Source organism: Lolium rigidum, chromosome 7, assembly GCF_022539505.1.
Source record: "Lolium rigidum isolate FL_2022 chromosome 7, APGP_CSIRO_Lrig_0.1, whole genome shotgun sequence".
Classification (NCBI taxonomy): Eukaryota; Viridiplantae; Streptophyta; class Magnoliopsida; order Poales; family Poaceae; genus Lolium; species Lolium rigidum.
The window spans coordinates 31,891,894-31,910,761 of NC_061514.1; the positions used below are offsets into that span (position 1 = coordinate 31,891,894).

The window sequence follows — 18,868 nt, forward strand, 5'->3', positions numbered from 1 at the left end:
TCAGCATTATTGTTGCTGGTACGGCAAACCGATGACATCAGCGCTGCTCAGTCAGTTGCACATACAGCCAGAACAAACATTCAGTAAACTGACGCAGCAACAGCGTCCATAATTCCAAGCTGCTGATTTGCCCGAGGATATAGAGGATTTGAATGTAAATGTTAACTTCAGTTAAACGGGGCCATGCCAAGAGTAGCTTTTGAAAATACTCCCTCCGTCCATGTATCTATGCACTAAATTTAGATGTATCTATGCACTAAAGAGTGTCTAGATACATTTGAATTTAGACAAAATTTTCGACATCAAAAAAATGGACAGAGGTAGTAGCATTTTGCATGTTACATTGTTACACAGGGCAAAAACGCCATATTTACATTTGACAGATTTGCAGGCAGCTAAACGATGTATCAGACATCTATAGGATTACCGACTATCCGTTCAGTCTAGATGGTACAAAAACATGTGTGAATTTCGCTTTCTATACATGTCAGTATACTGCCAACTAAGAGATGTGGTCCAAGCATTTCTAGACCCCATAGCATCATTCAGACTGCCGGAATTAATCTTCACCATGACTTCTACTGGAGCACAGAGGCATGAAAGATGTGATCCCTGCCTCGGAACAAAGACTGGTGACGCCCAGAAATTCGGATATTGCAATTTATTGCCTGAACACCAACACCTCTTTATCGTCTGCGGGAAACAATAGGTAGGAGTAGGACCACATTGTATTTTAGCATCTGATGAAATTCCTTCGAGTAAATCAATGTGACGACTTGGACATTCATGCTAAATAGGAAAATTATGTTAGTAATTGGATATTGATGTTATTTTCCTAACAAGGCCCTCCTCCAGATTTCTATGAATTATCAGGCACACTGATGTTATTTTCATCACTGGCTTCAGTTATACAAACTAATTGGATATCGGTAGTCAGATGTAGAGGTGTGTCTATTGTTCTATTGGCAGCAGCATTGCAGAACCATAAATATTTCCTCGGTTGTAGGAATATACATCGGAGCATTGAAACCTACATGTAAACAAAAACTATTCTTCAGTGTATGATTAAAATGATCCTAAAATAAAACGATTGATTCTAGTTCGAGGATTAAGCAGATTGAACAACGAACTAACATTATCTCTAGATGTCTTGCAAGCTAACTGTATCCATTCCTTTCTGTATGTGGTGTGTTAGCTAACTTTATTACCATTACCATTAGAAAAAAGCACATCAGATCAAAGTGAATCTAAATTGTGTACAATCGTTCATTCATTTATATAATAACAGATGAAACAAAACACATACTCTTAGTCTAATAAATCAGTTTACCAAAATCTGCTTAATACAGGGCTTGTAAAATCAGCAAGATCCATCATGAGCATTGACACGGTATTTTAGAAGCGGTCCATTACAAAATCTAGATGAAATTTACTACAGGCTACCAAAGTAGTTATGCCTATAGTTACACTAATATCCACCACCAATGACACCAAAATAGTTATGCCTATGGTTACACTAATATCCACCACCAATGATCCCAAAGTAGTTATGCCTATAGTATACTAATATGCACCACCAATGATGAAAAACATATCGAATGGTAAAACAACAAAAAAGGATCATTGGCGAATAATTGGATATTTTCTATTTCTTTATTCTATTACAGAGTAGTCTACCTAATTATAAGATATATATATATAGGGGCACTTTGGCAAATGCAGACTAATAAAAAACCTGTGTAAGCCGGATGATGTACTTTTTCACAGTAAAGTATTCGTACATATCTTAACACAGTGATAATTGAAAGGAAAATTAGCTTGTTTACGCAAGCTACCTGGTAAGATAAAAAACATTACTTGAAGAAATGTGATGCATACCTCTACAGAAGTTTTGAGCCTGAGTTGTCCTGCGACTTGTTCAAGTAGCCCAACAACACTCTCGAAAAAGGATATGGACAGCCGAAGAATCGAACAAGATTTTGCAATCCTCTCTCCCCTTGTGTGACATTTGATGAACTTAGACGAGTAATATATGTATTTCCTTCATATATATAACTAAGTTGCTGACACAGTAACACAGCTATACCAGCATTAACTGACAGACTGGCAAATGCAAGATATAACAGAATTATGCCCCTCGCTGACAAGAAGAATGCGGAACTTGCCAAGGTAGTAATAATCTCCATCAGTAATTTCATAGAACCCTTTGAGTGACCGTATGATGATAGATTTGGAAAATCTAGAGGGGCCATATATGATAACTTGCATAAATGGTCATAATAGCAGCATAACTGCAACTCGTGACCACAGATATAAGAAAAATGACAAAAGCTCGGTGATTTGAAGCTCCCACACAGTTTCCAATCTGCAGATGACATGACAAAAAAGGAAATACAACAAAGAAAACTAATTAGCAATAAGCAATGAGGCAAAAGAATGGGAATATATCATCACTATCAAATTTATCCAACTTACAAATGGGCAATGATGATCCATGTCCACCACACACATTTTACAGGATCGGCAGTGATGTGCTCTTGGAGGCTTAGGTTTACTACAGTATGTACAAAATGTATAGTTCTCAAGATCATTCTTTTCGACCATTGGATAGCTTCCCCACCGTATGTTTGCTGGCGCACCAGCAGACTTCAGAGAGGCCAAACAGTAACTTGCAATTGTAAATACAGATAAGACAGCTGCTACTGTGCAGTGAAAGATGCCACAGAACATGCTGATTGAGAAAACAACTGGATATACCGCCCAGACCCCGCCGCCTGTTAGTGAGAGAAAAGAAGTCAGAATAAAACAGGAGTTGTATGGAGCACAGTTAAAAATATTGGGGTGGCAAATATATGAAAAAAACAAATAAACATGGAACAGTAGTTATATCAGACGCTGATAAATAGTCAGAACTTACATATAACAAAGAGCATGAAGAGCATGAGCACAGTCACAAAGAACCCATCCCGGAAACGCCTCCAGCGAGAAAAGCATACACTGTCAGGTTTTCTTGAAGTTTGGTCGCATTGTGTGACTGCTCCACACCAGCCACACTTGTATACAGGTGCATAACTTGTAAAAACAAGCCGGAGACCACAGCCCCAACATGTGGCCTCATGATCTTCTGGTATGGACGTGACACATTGTTCTACCTGAACAGAAGAAGGATGCCGATTAGCCCATTGATGCAGAAACGATTAATTAATTTAAGGTAATTTCACACTGTCTTTCTTCTCTGCTAACTGTATTATACAGGCTGGACTTGTTATATGTTTATAGTTGATCTACAAATCATATCTACAAAATGAAATCACCAAGTAAATTTCACGGTAAATTTTTTTTATCAGAGAAATGGGGCAATCCCTTTTGCTAAAAAAATTACTTATATGGGTGAGCGAAAGCATTGTATTCATAAGGGTCGAACAGTTTTCAGATAGGACCTCTCCAAAGAGTAGTGTACTGAGCGGCACCATTGACAGTCCATCCCAAGTAACATAACATCCATTATCTAACAAAATCTCAAGTAACAGAAAATGATAATTTTCCCCTTGTTTAACGAATACCAATTTTGAGATTTATGATTTTATCATTACTACCCCGCAACTAATAACACAAGTGCTTATACCGAAGCCTGCAAGTTCCCCTAAAGACTAAAGAATGGCCTTAGTTTTAGTGCTAAGTAACTAGCTCTTCAAAAGTATTTTACTAATGAAAGGATAGAGTTTAGCTTTCTGGGCACACTGTTGTGAACATAAGTAGGGTGCTGATTACCACAGAAAAATAATCAAGCCTTCTTGTCTGAATTGACCTAAAATATCCTCAAGTGGTGACCTTATTACAACAATCTAGTGCTCTACCTGGAGTAACACAACGCGTCTTAGCAAAAGCACTCTGGTACAAGAAAATTGACATGATTGCTGCTCATAACTAGTAGTACAGAGTAGGGGATTTGCGCTGCTCTTCATTTATCTGTCTACGGCTCTTCCAAGCCCGTAAACCAATCAGATGATCGATGTCAAACAGTCTAAGTCTCTAAGATCAGGCAACCAAGTTTGCAATACAACTCGCAGCATAACACGGAGAAGACGGCGGGGCACTAACCCAGTACCATACTAGCAGTTTTATGCTATGCTATGCTAGAAGTTTGACAGAAGAGTGCCGTTTGCCTGAGCAGCTAACTAGTTAGCTGTTCCCATAACATCTGACTAACAAAGGTTGGAGTTTAGTTACGACGAGTGAGTGTGCTATCCTCACCCAAATCAACAAGCTTATTTTACAAGAGCCTCTCACTGGTAGCGTAACAATAAGCATCGTTGCAAGATCAATCTAATGCTGCTAGACAATTTTACATCATTAGTACTGGTGATGATGAGTAGCAGGGGATCTGCGGTGCTCGTTACTCATGTGCTATGGCCCTACAGCCCATAAAGCCCAGGCAGCAAGTTGGGTACGAGTAGTTGTATCCTAGGGGGCTAGCAGTTTGTTGGTACTCCTTGCTCAACTGAACCAGGGGATCCTGAGCGAAACTTGGCAACGGCACGGGCGGTCGCAACCATACAACTGGGCCACAGGGTGTACAAGCGAGGGAAAGATGGGGCGGCGAACCTCGGGCTGCGGCTGCTGCTCCCCCATGGCCGCCACGCGCTGCGCGCAGATCCGCCGCCGCCGGCCTGGAGCGGGGGGCGGAGGAGGAGGAGACCCTCGCTTGCGGCGGTGGGTGGGGACTCTGGCTGAAGCTTGTGCTTCTGGGTGGGAAGGATCGATGGAGGGAGGTGAGAGGTGGAGTAGAATAATCGGAGCGGCGGGCGGACGTGGGATTCGAGGAAAGGAGGACGGCGACGGCGACAAGTCGTGCGATGCGACTGCGACTGCGACCGGGCTCGATCGGCTCCGTGTCCGGAAACCGGCCGAGTCCCTGCCGTCTCCGGCCTTCCGCGCTCTGGTCGGCCCGGTTGTGGTTCTGGGGCCGCTTCCTCTAGAAAAATCTTTCTTTAACCATTGCAATTTCGTACTCCTTATGTCTATAATTGGGAAGGATTTGGGGGAAGAAATAAATAACCCGTTGAACACCCATCCATTGTTGCCGGCAACATGGTGATCTAGGGCGACGCCGGCTGGAGCGTTGGAGCTGCAGTGCAAGCCTTGAATTCCCACATAGCGGAGTGGCACCTTGTGACCCTGGGGCTGGTCGCCACCGGGACCTGGCCGAAGGGGAGCGGGGCGGCAAAATGTAGGGAGATGGGAGTTAGGGGTGAGTGAGGTGGGCTCGTTGGCAAAGAGAATCCATGTTTACAGTACCGGCAACAAGATGGAGGGTGGCGCTAGGGTTTATCATTCTAAAACCCTTCGAAGCTAGTACACGGTAGACGGTAGACGACACTATGTGTTTGCCACAAAAGCCAAAAGGTAATATGGTGATTTCAAGAACTAAAAAGCTAAATTTGCGGTTTTAGGCCATTTGGTATGTCCTCGCAAATGTGCGACAATGTTGCAATGGTACTGGGCAAAACACATTCCGGCGGTATGTCTTGGCAAATGACAGAAAATAATTGTCTCGGTAGCAAAATTTCCCCCTTTTCCTATTTCAGCTCCAATCCCAACATGGCAGATCAAATCTATCGTTCAACAATCCACTGCATTTTTTATATTTCTGAAGATGGTTCGTTGACGTCAGTATGATTCCACACTTCAATTACTCCATCAATGGTTCACGGCCTCGTCAATACTATGAGTGTTCTGCAGACGTGTGACCAACCAGTTGCTCAAGAAATCTGGATGTTCATGATCCGATCAAGGGGCCCATCTACCATGCTGTGGAAAGACAGGCCCCAAATTTCTTTCCCCTTGGCGCAATGCCACAAATGTGAACCTGCTGCTGTGCGGCTTTCAGAATGAATAATGGGGGCTTTTGCCCTTCATTCAAAATAAAATGTGACTACAATACGATATCTTTGCAGCATATTTGGTCATGTCAAGTTACATGTATTCCCATATTGAAACGCACACAAGATCCGCTCACTTTGAACCTGGGAACCGACTGCAAGGGCATGATACACTTAACATTAGGTACTACTCCAAATGCATGACACGCTTAACATGGGGTACTACTGCAAATGCAGTTCTTCTGTAAGCATCACTTCACCGCGAAAAACATGGCTTCCAACGAACCAAGAAATTTAAAGAAGGCATTTCCTATACGAGGCTGCTCTCTGATGTCATCATATGTCGGCCAAGAGGAAGTCGTTCGACAATGTAACCTGGCAATCAAGAAAATTGAGGAGTTGGTATATTGCATCTGAAATAGCTCAACCCTCCTGAAGCTCTTCTCTCGAATCTACAATGAAAAAAGATGATTACCTTCTCACCCATCTTGAATGGCGCCAGGCCCCTGTATGGGCAAGTACCACATCTGAATGCATCGCCCAACCCGCACTGAAATAGAGAACAACGCATATCATCAGTAACTTTGGGTCAGTTGAGTGTATGCATACATATGGTTGTGGACTATCACAAGAAATCACCAAAGGCATTGTATGTTCACAAGCAATAATTTACTTACACTGCCACAAGCTGACACAGGGTTATCGATCTGTTCTGCAGTGAGCCCCAGCTTCTCCACCTTCTGCTCAGCCTCGGCCCTGCCACAACTGCAGTTCTTGCACGCCTTCTTTGTTGCTCCCACTTCACAATCTCCGACTGGTGAAACAACAGCAGCAAACCACTTTTAGTATCTTCTATAAGCCTAAAAGAATATCAGAAAAATTATACGAAGTCAGAGGGTCAGTGAGCTATACCAACTGGAAGCTCTGGCTTTTTCAGGTCCTCCTCAGTCAAGAGGCTGTCTTCGTCAATTAGTTCATCATCATCGTCAATTTCAATCTTTGGAAGAGTCTTTATTGCTTTCTTCTTCAGTTGGAAGGAAGAACCCATACTCCAAGATGGCTTCTTTGCCTTGATCTGCAAACGAATCCAGTTAGCACTCATCAATAGACATAAAAAGGCATGTGCAGCAACCTTTACATAATGTGACACACTCACCGTAACAGATTGCACGCTATCCTGTGAGCTTGTGGCAGAAGCTTGCACTTCAACAAGACCTCCCATGAGTAGCTGGCGCTCGATATAATTGTTTGGCTGATGCAGAGGAAAATAAAAGATCAGTCCGTGCTAAATTGAAATTACAAGACAACGGATGTGAGCAAAAAAAACAGTGGGATAATTACCTTCTGATCAGAGGAGGGTGTGAGGCTCTGTACCAGCACGATTCCCCCAGCTTTCAGCACTCGGCTAATCTCAGCAACCAACTGATCCCCAAAACTTTCCACCTTTTTGATGAAAGACAGAACAGCACCGACCGATGCATCATCAAAAGGCAACTTCCCACCTGACCCATGTTAACAACAAAGCTTTACAACAGGTCTATGACAATCAGAGTTTATACAAGGACGCTAACTGAAACTGGTAGCATAAGAGTATCAAAACCAAGAACAATGAAATGTTAACCAGCTTGTCTGGCAATATGAAACTAATGGTGTTCATTTCTCAAGTCCATGTATTCTACTGGGAGCTTCAGAAGGATTAAGCCAATCTACTTACCTTCAGTTCAGGACTTGAAAATCCCCCTCGGATTCAGGTTTTCTTATGACTGTTCTCCCAAAACAAGACTATGACTAGAGATAATATAAGGAAGAGGGGAATGCCAAAACCTTTAGAATGCAATCTACGCATAGAGATTGAATCAGTTAGACATTCATTTTTTGATTGCCTAGTGGCTACATTACTTTGTGAGAATGTTTTTAAATTTTTTGATATTCATGTCATTAACTTCGAATCTATTGCTTCTAAGTGGCTTTGGAACAAATGTTTCTTACATTAATGTGGTTAGTGCTGCCATTCTGTGAGGTGTTTGGAATAATAGAAACAACATAATTTGAATTGAGTGACTTGAATTAACATGAAACAGGTATGGGACCTGACGCTACTGTATCTGAGGAACTAGATGATGAAACAGGTATGGGACCTGATTCTACTGTATCTAAAGAACTAGATATGGGACCTGATTCTACTGTATCTGAGGAACTAGATACCTTTCAAAGATATGGAGGGAGGAAAAATGGATCAGTTCATGGACAAGATGTTGCACAAACTCAAGATTCCTCTGTCACTGCCAGGCTGAAATGGAACCGCTTTGAATGGGTTTCATCTTGGTTTTCTACTGCTGAAGGGAGTGCATGTTACTGGCAGACATCAAGGATCACGCAGATTAAGACGCATCAATCCATGTTGAACAGAGTGGAATTCTGTTCAGGCAATGGAAGATGGAGGTGGTCTTTTGAGTAAAAATCTTGTCATGATGATAGTTGAGGTTAGATGTTTCGAACTAATTTAGTTTTGGTAAAGTTTATAAATGGAATTTCTGTCCATAATATGTTGGCTATGATGATATAGCTCATATTTCCTAATTGACATGCCCAGTCCATCAGAAGTAACTTGATAGGTGGCAACTATTCTGTGAGATATTACATAGCACTTGTTTTGTTCCTTGCGACTGAAGCATGAATAGTTGAATACACACCTATTCTGCTCTCCCTTTTTTGAACTGGCACCATGTGTTCTCTGCGTATTCTGGTAAGATGATTAGAGCTACGGAGTTATTCCCTCCGTCCACAAATAAGTGTACTTCCGACTTTTGTCACGAGTCAAACTTCATGAAAAAGTAGCACCATAGTATATGATAACAAATTGATGAATTACATTTCAAGATGGGTCTAGTGATACAAATTCAATTCCATAAATGTTGCTATGTTTTTTCTATAAAGTTGATCAAATTTTGAAAAGTTTGACTTAAGACAAAACCTAGAAGTACTATTCGTGGTGGAGCGAGTATGAGCTCATGTTATCTGATTTACATGCCCAGTCCATCAGCGGTAGCTTGCTAGGCGGCAACTATTCTGTGAGATATTTTATAGCATCTTGTTTTGTTCCTGGGACTAAAGCGTAGAATACATATACCGCTACTGTTTTCCCCTTCCCTAAAATGGCATTATGTGGTTTACAAGTGATAAGATGATTAGAGTTACGGAGCTATAAACCGCCGCAGTTTGTATATGGCTAATTGGCAACGGGCAATCACAGCCCATGAAGAAGTTCTACTAGCTGATAGCGTTTATTTTCTGCAATGACTATGGTCTCGTTCCTTGAAATGGAACCGGGGGCAAACCCCTGTGAAACGGAAAATAAGAAATACACAGTTCATAAATGGAATTTCTCATGTCCGTAATATAGGCGTTGGCTACAGTCAAATAGCACATATTATCTGATTCACGTGCCCAGTCCATTAGAGGTACCTTGATAGGCGGCGACTATTCCGTTTTGTTCGTTGCCATTAGAAAGCGTGAATACAGACCTCTTCTGCTGTGTTTAATCGGTATTCTGGTAAGACTATTAGAGCTACTGCGGAGCTATGAACTTGGCAGCTCGCGTATGACTGATGAGCAACGGGCAATCCCAGTCCATGATACTAACCCAGCCCTAGAGAAACATTTTTTCTATTACAGTCTCGTGTTTTAATTCGCGGGGTCCTAATCCTGGAACAGGTAAAAGGGGAGGGCAAGGGATTGAGAGGCTCACCGAGCGAGGCGCACTGCGTGATGACGACGACCTCCTCCCGCGAGACCTCCGCCGCCGCGGCCAGGTCCCCCACCGCGCGGAGCGGCAGCACCAGCTCGTCCGTCACCGCGAGCGCCGCCGCCGCCATGGATCCGACACCTGCAAAAGCGACCGAGGAGAGCGGGTTCAGCTCCGTTGTTAGAGGGGAACGGCCGGCCAGATCGAACGGCGGCAACGAGAAGGGGGTGGATTCGAGGCTGCCTACGGGTTGGATCGGAGTCCGACGAGGGAGAAATTCCGACGAGCGAAGGCGAGCGCGAGCGAGAGGCCTCTGGAAGCTTCCGTGCCGGCGTGGAGAAGGGGAAGGCGAAGTTGGGCAGCGGCGGGCGGATGAGGCCGGGTCAGACTTGGCTACCTCTTCTTAAGTGGCCCGGTCTGTTTCGAAGCTATGGGCCTTGCACTTGCTGGCCTCTCTTTTTTTCAAATGAGATTGCTGGCCTCTTTGATCACTCGACGTGACAGTCGATAAAAAGAAAAACAAAAAACAAGATGGAATGGATCATCTTCCATTTATGCTGACAGTATCGACTTGGTGACTTCAATTGGTTCAGTTTACTTTCAGCACTATTTCGAGAGAAGCAAATGAAGTTGTGCATGAATTAGCTAGGACTAGCTTTCTTAGTAAGCAATCTTATAATCGGGTCGATGAACCCCCTAGCTTTATTTTAGATAAACTTGTGATTGATGTAAAATCCCACAGCAGAGTCCTGTTGTTTCCCTTAAAAAAGGATGATTCCGGCAAGATCTTAACCTCGATGGCAAGATAAATATAGGACGTGGAATAAATTAACAGAGCTAAAGGACCAACATGACATGCCATGGGTGGTCCGACGACTTTGGCTCGACCTTGTGGATACATGCAGGATTTCCGAGACGCTCTAGACGAGTGTGCACTGGAGGATCTCTGGAACTCAGGTGGCGCGTACACTTGGAAACGTGATCGCATTAGAGAGAGATTGGACAGCGCCGTTGCGACTAATTCTTGGTAGGTGATGCACCCAGGAGCAACACTGCAACATTTGGGATATGCTCGACCAGATCACAGGACGATATCATTCGACACTGTGTACCAGGCTGATATATCACATGGGAGGCTAGGGTCACGTTGTTTTCAAGCGAAGTGGTTTAAAGAAAATTGTTTCCATGAGGTCGTGTAGAATGCATGGGAGGCATCAACGCATCTTGTCACCGAGGGTGGCGTGTTGGCAAGATTAGGGCATCTCCATAGTGCCCTACACGAATGGGATAATTCTACTCGAAAAAACCGAAGAAGAGACTCCGGTAGGCTCGAAGAGAATTTGAGAAAGCTATCAGTGGAACTCTTACCGATGATAGTGAGGCTATAGCAATAGATATGGCCTAGCTCATTGATATGCTATTCGAACAGGAGGAGGTCCGTTGGCTTCAGAGTTCAAGGGCAAACTGGCTACAATTAGGCAACCAAAACATTTCTTTTTTCGATAAAGAACTTTGTAAAGAAACTGAAAAACAATGATGATGATGATGATGATGATGATGATTAGGTGGAAGGTATGGAGATGTTAAAACCTCTCGTTTTCCAATATTTCTCTAATATTATTACGTCCAAGGTGTAGGAATCTGATCCGTTATTCCTAGATAATACTCATCCGAAAGTCACACAAGCAATGAATGAAAAACGTGTGGCTTCGTTCTCGGCTAAAGATGTGAGGAAAGCAACGTCTGGCATTGTAGACTTTAAAGCACCTAGCCCTGATGGCCTCCATGCGGTTTTCTATAAGAAATTATGGAATATTTGTGGGAAACAAATTAGTCATGAGGTTGTATAGGCTCTAAACACAGGTCTTATTCCTGAAGAGTGGAATGACATGACAATGGTTCTTATTTCCAAAAATGTTAATCTAGAGTTGATTACTTAGTTCCGCCCAATTAGTCTTTGAGGCTTTGCAATGTTATTTGTAAAAATAATTTCAAAGATGCTTGCCTTTCGTCTGAAAGAGGTTTTACCCCATGCAAAGTGCATTTGTTTCTGGGCCTTATTACAGATAATGTTCTAGTTGCCTGTAAAAGTGTTCATGCTATCAAGAATAAGAGAAGATGAGTTGTTGGATCACGTGCGGTAAAGCTGGACATGCACAAGGCATATGACCGCGTAGAGCAGTTTTTTCTTGAGAATATGATGTGGAAGCTATGATTTAATGAACCGTGGATTTCTCTTATGATGGCATGTGTCAGTTCAGTCTAATATCAAGTGCGGTTTAATTCTGATGAGATCAAGATGTTTTTTTTCCACTAGAGGTCTTCGACAGGGGGATCCACTTTTCCCATATTTGTTCCTTTTATGTGCTAAAGGTTTATCGAGCCTTTTATTGTATGAAGAAGTTGGTGGCATCGATGGGATACAGGTGTGCAGGAATGCACCGTCAGTTTCACACATTTTATTTTTCTGACGACTCCCTCATTCTCATGAGAGCGGATATAGCTAATGCAGCTTCCTTGTAACAAGTGCTAGATTTCTATTGTTCAAATTCAGCATAATTGGTGGGTTTGGCAAAATCGAGCATTTTCTTTTCTCCCAATACACATGTCATTATGAGAGCAGAAATTTGTGGACTTTAGGGACTTCTAGTCTTTTAACATTGCCATGTTGTCGAATCAGGTTTGGAGATTAATAAAGTGGGGTAACTTTGTGCAAGAGTCCTATGAGCTAAGTATTATCCTCAAGGCGACATTCTCAAGGCTAACCCTAAGGCGGGGTCGTACTTCACGTGGCAAATCATATGTGCGGATATCACCACCTTTAAGAGAGGGTACATATGGTGAGTTGGCAATTGGGAGAACATCAACATTTGGAGTGATCCTTGGATACCCACTAGTTGAGATCGAAAAGTAACCTCTCCTAGAGGTGGAGCCATGTATATAAAAATCAATGAGCTAATGAACCCACTTACAGGTAGTTGGGGTGAATTTTTATTGCGTGAGATTTTTAAAACTTTGATTGTCAATCGAATATTTTGGCCTCCAAAACCAAGGATTTTCAGATTTTATTATTTGGTAAAAAACTTTATTTGTAGAGCTCTTCATGGAATCATTTCCTTGAAAGGTATTCTGGCTAATAAGCACATTGGGACAAGTGGTGCATGTCCAATTTATCATCAAGGTGCCTATGATATGTTGCATTTTCTCTTTCAATGCAATACGGCCTAGGAGACGTGCACAAGTTTAGTTTTATAAGTGTGTGCGTGTGCGCGAGTGCGTGTGTGCATGTGTGTGGGTGTGCGTGTGTGCGCGTGCGTGAGTGCTGATTTTGACGATGACGTCTCGACAATGAAGATTGCTTGTACGTAATAAAATTCAAGTGAGTGTATTGCCTCTTGGTCGGTGGACATAACCAATAAAAAGAAGTTCATTGTGTTTTGGCCATATGGCTCATATTCGCCGAGTTTTTGTCTGTCACCGCAGCTTGAGTCGGGTAGTGGCGAACATGATGACTGTATTCAATTTGATTCCCTCACATGCTCTCATGTTTTGCTATTTTATAATTGTAAATTTCTTCTCCAATATCGTGATGATAAATGATCTTCCAACGTTCCGGCTCAACGAGTGTAACTCTATTGTTTAAAGAATACACGTTTTCCATTTGCAAGAAAAAATAGTACTCGAATTTCTTCTCGACCACCCCGTTGCGTTCATTCTAACTTTTTCTTTCAAGAATACGTAGTGGAAAGACATGCTTTTTTATAAAGGAAATATGCAAGTACATGCCCATGTGCATACAAACCTAATAACACTCACACCCTTACACCACACCACCCTCCGAACATAAAGAAACTACCCGCCATGTGGCAACCGCGACGGCCTCGAGGCCAAGTCTCTAGCTGGTTCACCTCTGAGAATGTGCGCTCTTCTCCACTGCGTCGCTTCCGTCTGATTTCTAGAATCACCTTGTGGGCGGAACCGCAACTTTGTTAAAGAGAAATTAGTGCGAACTTTTTGTTCTCCCGGAGAGTTACTATGTCTGAAAAAAATTGATGCTTATTGTTTATGAGTATTCCAGCTTTATTCAGCTAAGGATGGTTTGTTACTTAGCTAGCAGAATACTCGTGTGTTGCTACAGATCTTAGAAAAACAAAAGATCAATGGATGATTTTCTCTCGTTCTTCGCTCTTTCTTGACTTTACATGTTCTATGCTATAGATACATTGTAACATGTGATGTATTGGTATGAAACTTAAAAAGGTATTTCGTATTAGGTATTGGTAAGTCAATACATTAGCATAGATCTTAATTGGTACTAGTATACCACAGTTGTTAGAACACAGCATATTGCCTTTCTCGGAACCTTTTTTTTTTACCTCAAGCTCCTCCATAGGTTTGTTACAACTTGTAGATAAAATATATGTGTCATATTCCTTCTTATTTTCCTATTTTTTTCAATGAACTATCTTCCTCCTTTGCTCACCTACATCTTGGCTCCACCTGACTTTGGCCAAGTCGTCTTCGCTCTGGTCTTTTGAGCATGGTTTATTCCGTCTTCCTTCTCCATGTGCATCGCCTCCTGGCTCTGTCGTTGTTGTATGGTTCTTATTAGTGACCTCATCACGTGTTTCGTACCTTCATAGACACCATAGGCAAGAGTGCGAGACACAAGAGGAATATGAATATCCCTTAATTTTATGTTGAATTGCACAGATAACATCTAATGCAATTCCTTGATAATTTCCATTTACTTTTCTGCGCTTCATGAGAGACTGTTTATTCCTCGGAAAAGATTTTATTTTATTAACTCGTTGGTGAATGTTTGTGGAGAACATCCCACCCAAGAGCCACTACGGGAGAGCTCCACTCTGCCGACGGCTGCCAGCCGTCGGCACAACAAGGAAGGCCGTCGGCATAGGCTGTGTCGACGGTGACCGTCGACGTAGCGTTGTCGGCATAGTTCAGGTCGGGGACTGCCCGATCACCGTCGGCACAGACTGGCCGTCGGCACAGATTGTTGTGCCGACGGTTATACCGTCGGCATAGTATTTCAAAATTTTCAAAAAAAGAATTGAAAAAAGATTCAAATTATGTTTTTTTTTTAAAAAATATTTTTTTTTCAATTTTCTTCTTGTTCTTTTTTACTTGTTAATCTTTCACAATCACACTTACACTTAGTACACCTAATATTAGGTCAAATTGCACTTGTAGTTAAACTTCCCAGTTGGTCACCCATCCTCACACTACTCCCGTCCCAGCACGCTTAACTTCTTGGTTCTCTTCGGATGAGCTTCCATGAAAAAAATGGCGCCCTTGTTGTTAATACTACCATATCAATCATATTAACCCTTTGACCGTGCTGCCACATCTCTATATTTTTGAATTCTAAACAATTACTTAAGTAAACAACAATGAATATATATAAATAATAATATAGAATTTGAAAAACAATTAAATGATTTCATTTTTGTCTTTTTATTTAATATGAAATAATTAATATCAGTAAATACGAATTTGGCAAATAATATGTCTAAATTGATCAGAAAAATGAGAGGAATACAAATATGACATCCATATCATATTTTGAACTTACAATTTAATTTACCCAAAAATCATGAGCAATAGATCAAGTACCTCTAGTTTAAATCTGGTTGACTTTATCGGAAATGAGGTGGGAAACGGCCTCGGCATGACATAGTTTGCCGAAATGAGGTCATATTTGGCACTTGTGTGGGCCCTAGGATGGGAAGCAAGACCTTGGAGGCGGATTTCTAATCCGGACTACGGGCAACCATCTTTTCATTTTTAGCATGCCCAAACGGTTTTTATTTGTGAAGCAGCTACATGGGGCGCATTTTAGTATGACGTGAAACCTCCGTGCGATGATAGTAGATCACCTACGCACCACCTATCACATGACATGTGCACGCATTAGCTTTTTGCGAATCCATGCGGCTTCCGGCGGTGTCCCGTCGAATCCGCTGGAAACTGACCGGATTTGAACTAGGTCTCAACTATCCGTCGCTCCAGAAATTCCGGAAAAAATGTTTTTAGTTCTACGACGTATTATTATATGTGCTATTTTTTGTCCGTTTAGTTTGTTCGAGAATGGGTGCACCCGCACGCCCGGTACGGCGATACCGCATGTCCCGGGGGCCCTGTTTTGGCCAGATGGCAATTTGAACGAAGTCAAAAAATCTCACGGAGCCGCGTGGTGTCATTTTATATGTCATGGTAACTATTCCGTTTGTCAAAACTGGGATACGGTAATTATTTTGAAAAACCCTTCACGAAAAGGGCTATCACGTCCGGAGTTCTATGGATTTCAGGGGAAATGAGGTGGGAAACGGCCTCGGCATGGCATAGTTTCCCGAAACAAGGTCATATTTGGCATGTGTGTGGGCCCTAGGATAGGAAGCGAGACCCCGGGTGCGTATTTCTAATCCGACCCACGGGTGACTGATACGTCTCCGACGTATCGATAATTTCTTATGTTCCATGCTACATTATTAATGATATCTACATGTTTTATACACATTATATGTCGTATTTATGCATTTTCCGGCACTAACATATTAACAAGATGCCGAAGAGCCAGTTGCTATTTTCTGCTGTTTTTGGTTTCAGAAATCCTAGTAACGAAATATTCTCGGAATTGGACGAAATCAACGCCCAGGGTCCTATTTTGCCACGAATCTTCCAGAAGACCGAAGGGGAAAGGAAGTGGGGCCACGAGGCGCCGACACGCTAGGGCGGCGCGGCCCGGCCCCTGGCCGCGCCAGCCGGCGTGTGGGGCCCTCGTGTGGCCCCCGCGTTGCCCTTCCGCCTACTTAAAGCCTCCGTCGCGAAACCCCCGTGCCGAGAGCCACGATACGGAAAACCTACCGAGGCGCCGCCGCCGCCAATCCCATCTCGGAGGATTCGGAGATCGCCTCCGGCACCCTCGCCGGAGAGGGGATTCATCTCCCGGAGGACTCTTCACCGCCATGGTCGCCTCCGGAGTGATGAGTGAGTAGTTCACCCCTGGACTATGGGTCCATAGCAGTAGCTAGATGGTTGTCTTCTCCTCATTGTGCTTCATTGTTGGATCTTGTGAGCTGTCTAACATGATCAAGATCATCTATCTGTAATTATATATGTTGTGTTTGTCGGGATCCGATGGATAGAGAATACTATGTTATGTTAATTATCAAGTTATTACCTATGTGTTGTTTATGATCTTGCATGCTCTCCGTTATTAGTAGAGGCTCTGGCCAAGTTTTTACTCTTAAATCCAAGAGGGAGTATTTATGCTCGATAGTGGGTTCATGCCTCCATTAAATCTGGGACAGTGACAGAAAGGTCTAAGGTTGTGGATGTGCTGTTGCCACTAGGGATAAAACATTGATGCTATGTCCGAGGATGTAGTTATTGATTACATTACGCACCATACTTAATGCAATTGTCTGTTGTTTTGCAACTTAATACTGGAAGGGGTTCGGATGATAACCTGAAGGTGGACTTTTTAGGCATAGATGCATGCTGGATGGCGGTCTATGTACTTTGTCGTAATGCCCTAAATCTCACAATATTTATCATATCATGTATGTGCATTGTTATGCCCTCTCTATTTGTCAATTGCCCGACTGTAATTTGTTCACCCAACATGCTTTTATCTTATGGGAGAGACACCTCTAGTGAACTGTGGACCCCGGTCCTATTTTTTACATCTGAAATACAATCTACTGCAATACTTGTTCTTTACTGTTCTCTGCAAACAATCATCTTCCACACAATACGGTTAATCCTTTGTTACAGACAAGCCGGTGAGATTGACAACCTCAGCTGTTTCGTTGGGGCAAAGTACTTTGGTTGTGTTGTGCAGGTTCCACGTTGGCGCCGGAATCCCTGGTGTTGCGCCGCATTACATTCCGCCACCTTCAACCTTCAACGTGCTTCTTGGCTCCTACTGGTTCGATTAAACCTTGGTTTCTTACTGAGGGAAAACTTACTGCTGTGCGCATCACACCTTCCTCTTGGGGTTCCCAACGGACGTGTCAATTATACGCGCATCAAGATCGATTTCTGGCGCCGTTGCCGGGGAGATCAACACACGCTGCAAGGGAGTCTCCACTTCTCAATCTCTTTACTTTGTTTTTGTCTTGCTTTATTTTATTTACTACTTTGTTTGCTGCATTATATCAAAACACAAAAAAATTAGTTGCTAGCTTTACTTTATTTACTGTCTTGCACTCTATATCAAAAACACAAAAAATTAGTTACTTGCATTTACTTTATCTAGTTTGCTTTATTTACTACTGTTAAAATGGCCACCCCTGAAAATACTAAGTTGTGTGACTTCACAACCACAAATAATAATGATTTCCTATGCACACCTATTGCTCCACCTGCTACTCACAACAGAATTCTTTGAAATTAAACACGCTTTCTTGAATCTTGTTATGCGAGAGCAATTTTTCGGTGTTAGTTCTGATGATGCTGCTGCCCATCTTAATAATTTTGTTGAACTATGTTAAATGCAAAAGTATAAGGATGTAGATGGTGATATTATAAAATTAAAATTGTTTCCTTTCTCATTAAGAGGAAGAGCTAAAGATTGGTTGCTATCTCTGCCTAAGAATAGTATTTGATTCCTGGACTAAATGTAAGGATGCTTTTATTGGTAGATATTATCCCCCTGCTAAAATTATATCTTTGAGAAGTAGCATAATGAATTTTAAACAATTGGATAATGAACATGTTGCTCAAGCTTGGGAAAGAATGAAATCTTTGGTAAAGAATTGCCCAACCCATGGATCGACTACTTGGATGATCATCCAAACCTTCTATGCGGGACTAAATTTTTCTTCGCGGAATTTATTGGATTCAGTTGCTGGAGGTACCTTTATGTCCATCACTTTGGGGGCGGCTACAAAGCTTCTTGAGATATGATGATAAATTACTCTGAATGGCACACGGAAAGAGCTCCACAAGGTAAGAAGGTAAATTCTGTTGAAGAAACCTCCTTGATACGTCCAAATTGCATCACTATTTTATATCATAATTTGCTGTTATTCATTGATATATTTCATATTGGAACACAATACTTATGTTATTTCATCTATTTTGCATGTTTCATGATTATTTGGAGGTCAAGCACCGGAGCCAGGATTCTGCTGGAAAAAGCACCGTCAGAATGCAATATTTCGGAAGATCAACTGTGGAAGGGAGTTTTACCAAAAATCCTATTTTTCCGGATGAC

At 42.3% G+C, this 18,868-nt stretch overlaps 1 protein-coding gene and 1 pseudogene across 1 annotated transcript; both read right to left on the minus strand.

Annotated features, from left to right (window-relative positions):
- Nucleotides 1-324: 324 nt before the first annotated feature.
- Nucleotides 325-3,064, minus strand: LOC124674172 (annotated as a pseudogene).
- Nucleotides 3,065-5,933: 2,869 nt separating this feature from the next.
- On the minus strand, nucleotides 5,934-9,768 carry LOC124674173 (anamorsin homolog; the record flags this gene model as incomplete). The annotated part of the gene is given in 7 exon segments (XM_047210210.1): nucleotides 5,934-6,257; nucleotides 6,358-6,432; nucleotides 6,560-6,696; nucleotides 6,795-6,957; nucleotides 7,039-7,134; nucleotides 7,224-7,384; nucleotides 9,631-9,768. Coding segments are annotated over 7 exon segments (798 nt in total). The 3' UTR covers nucleotides 5,934-6,218.
- Between the last annotated feature and the right edge of the window lie 9,100 nt (nucleotides 9,769-18,868).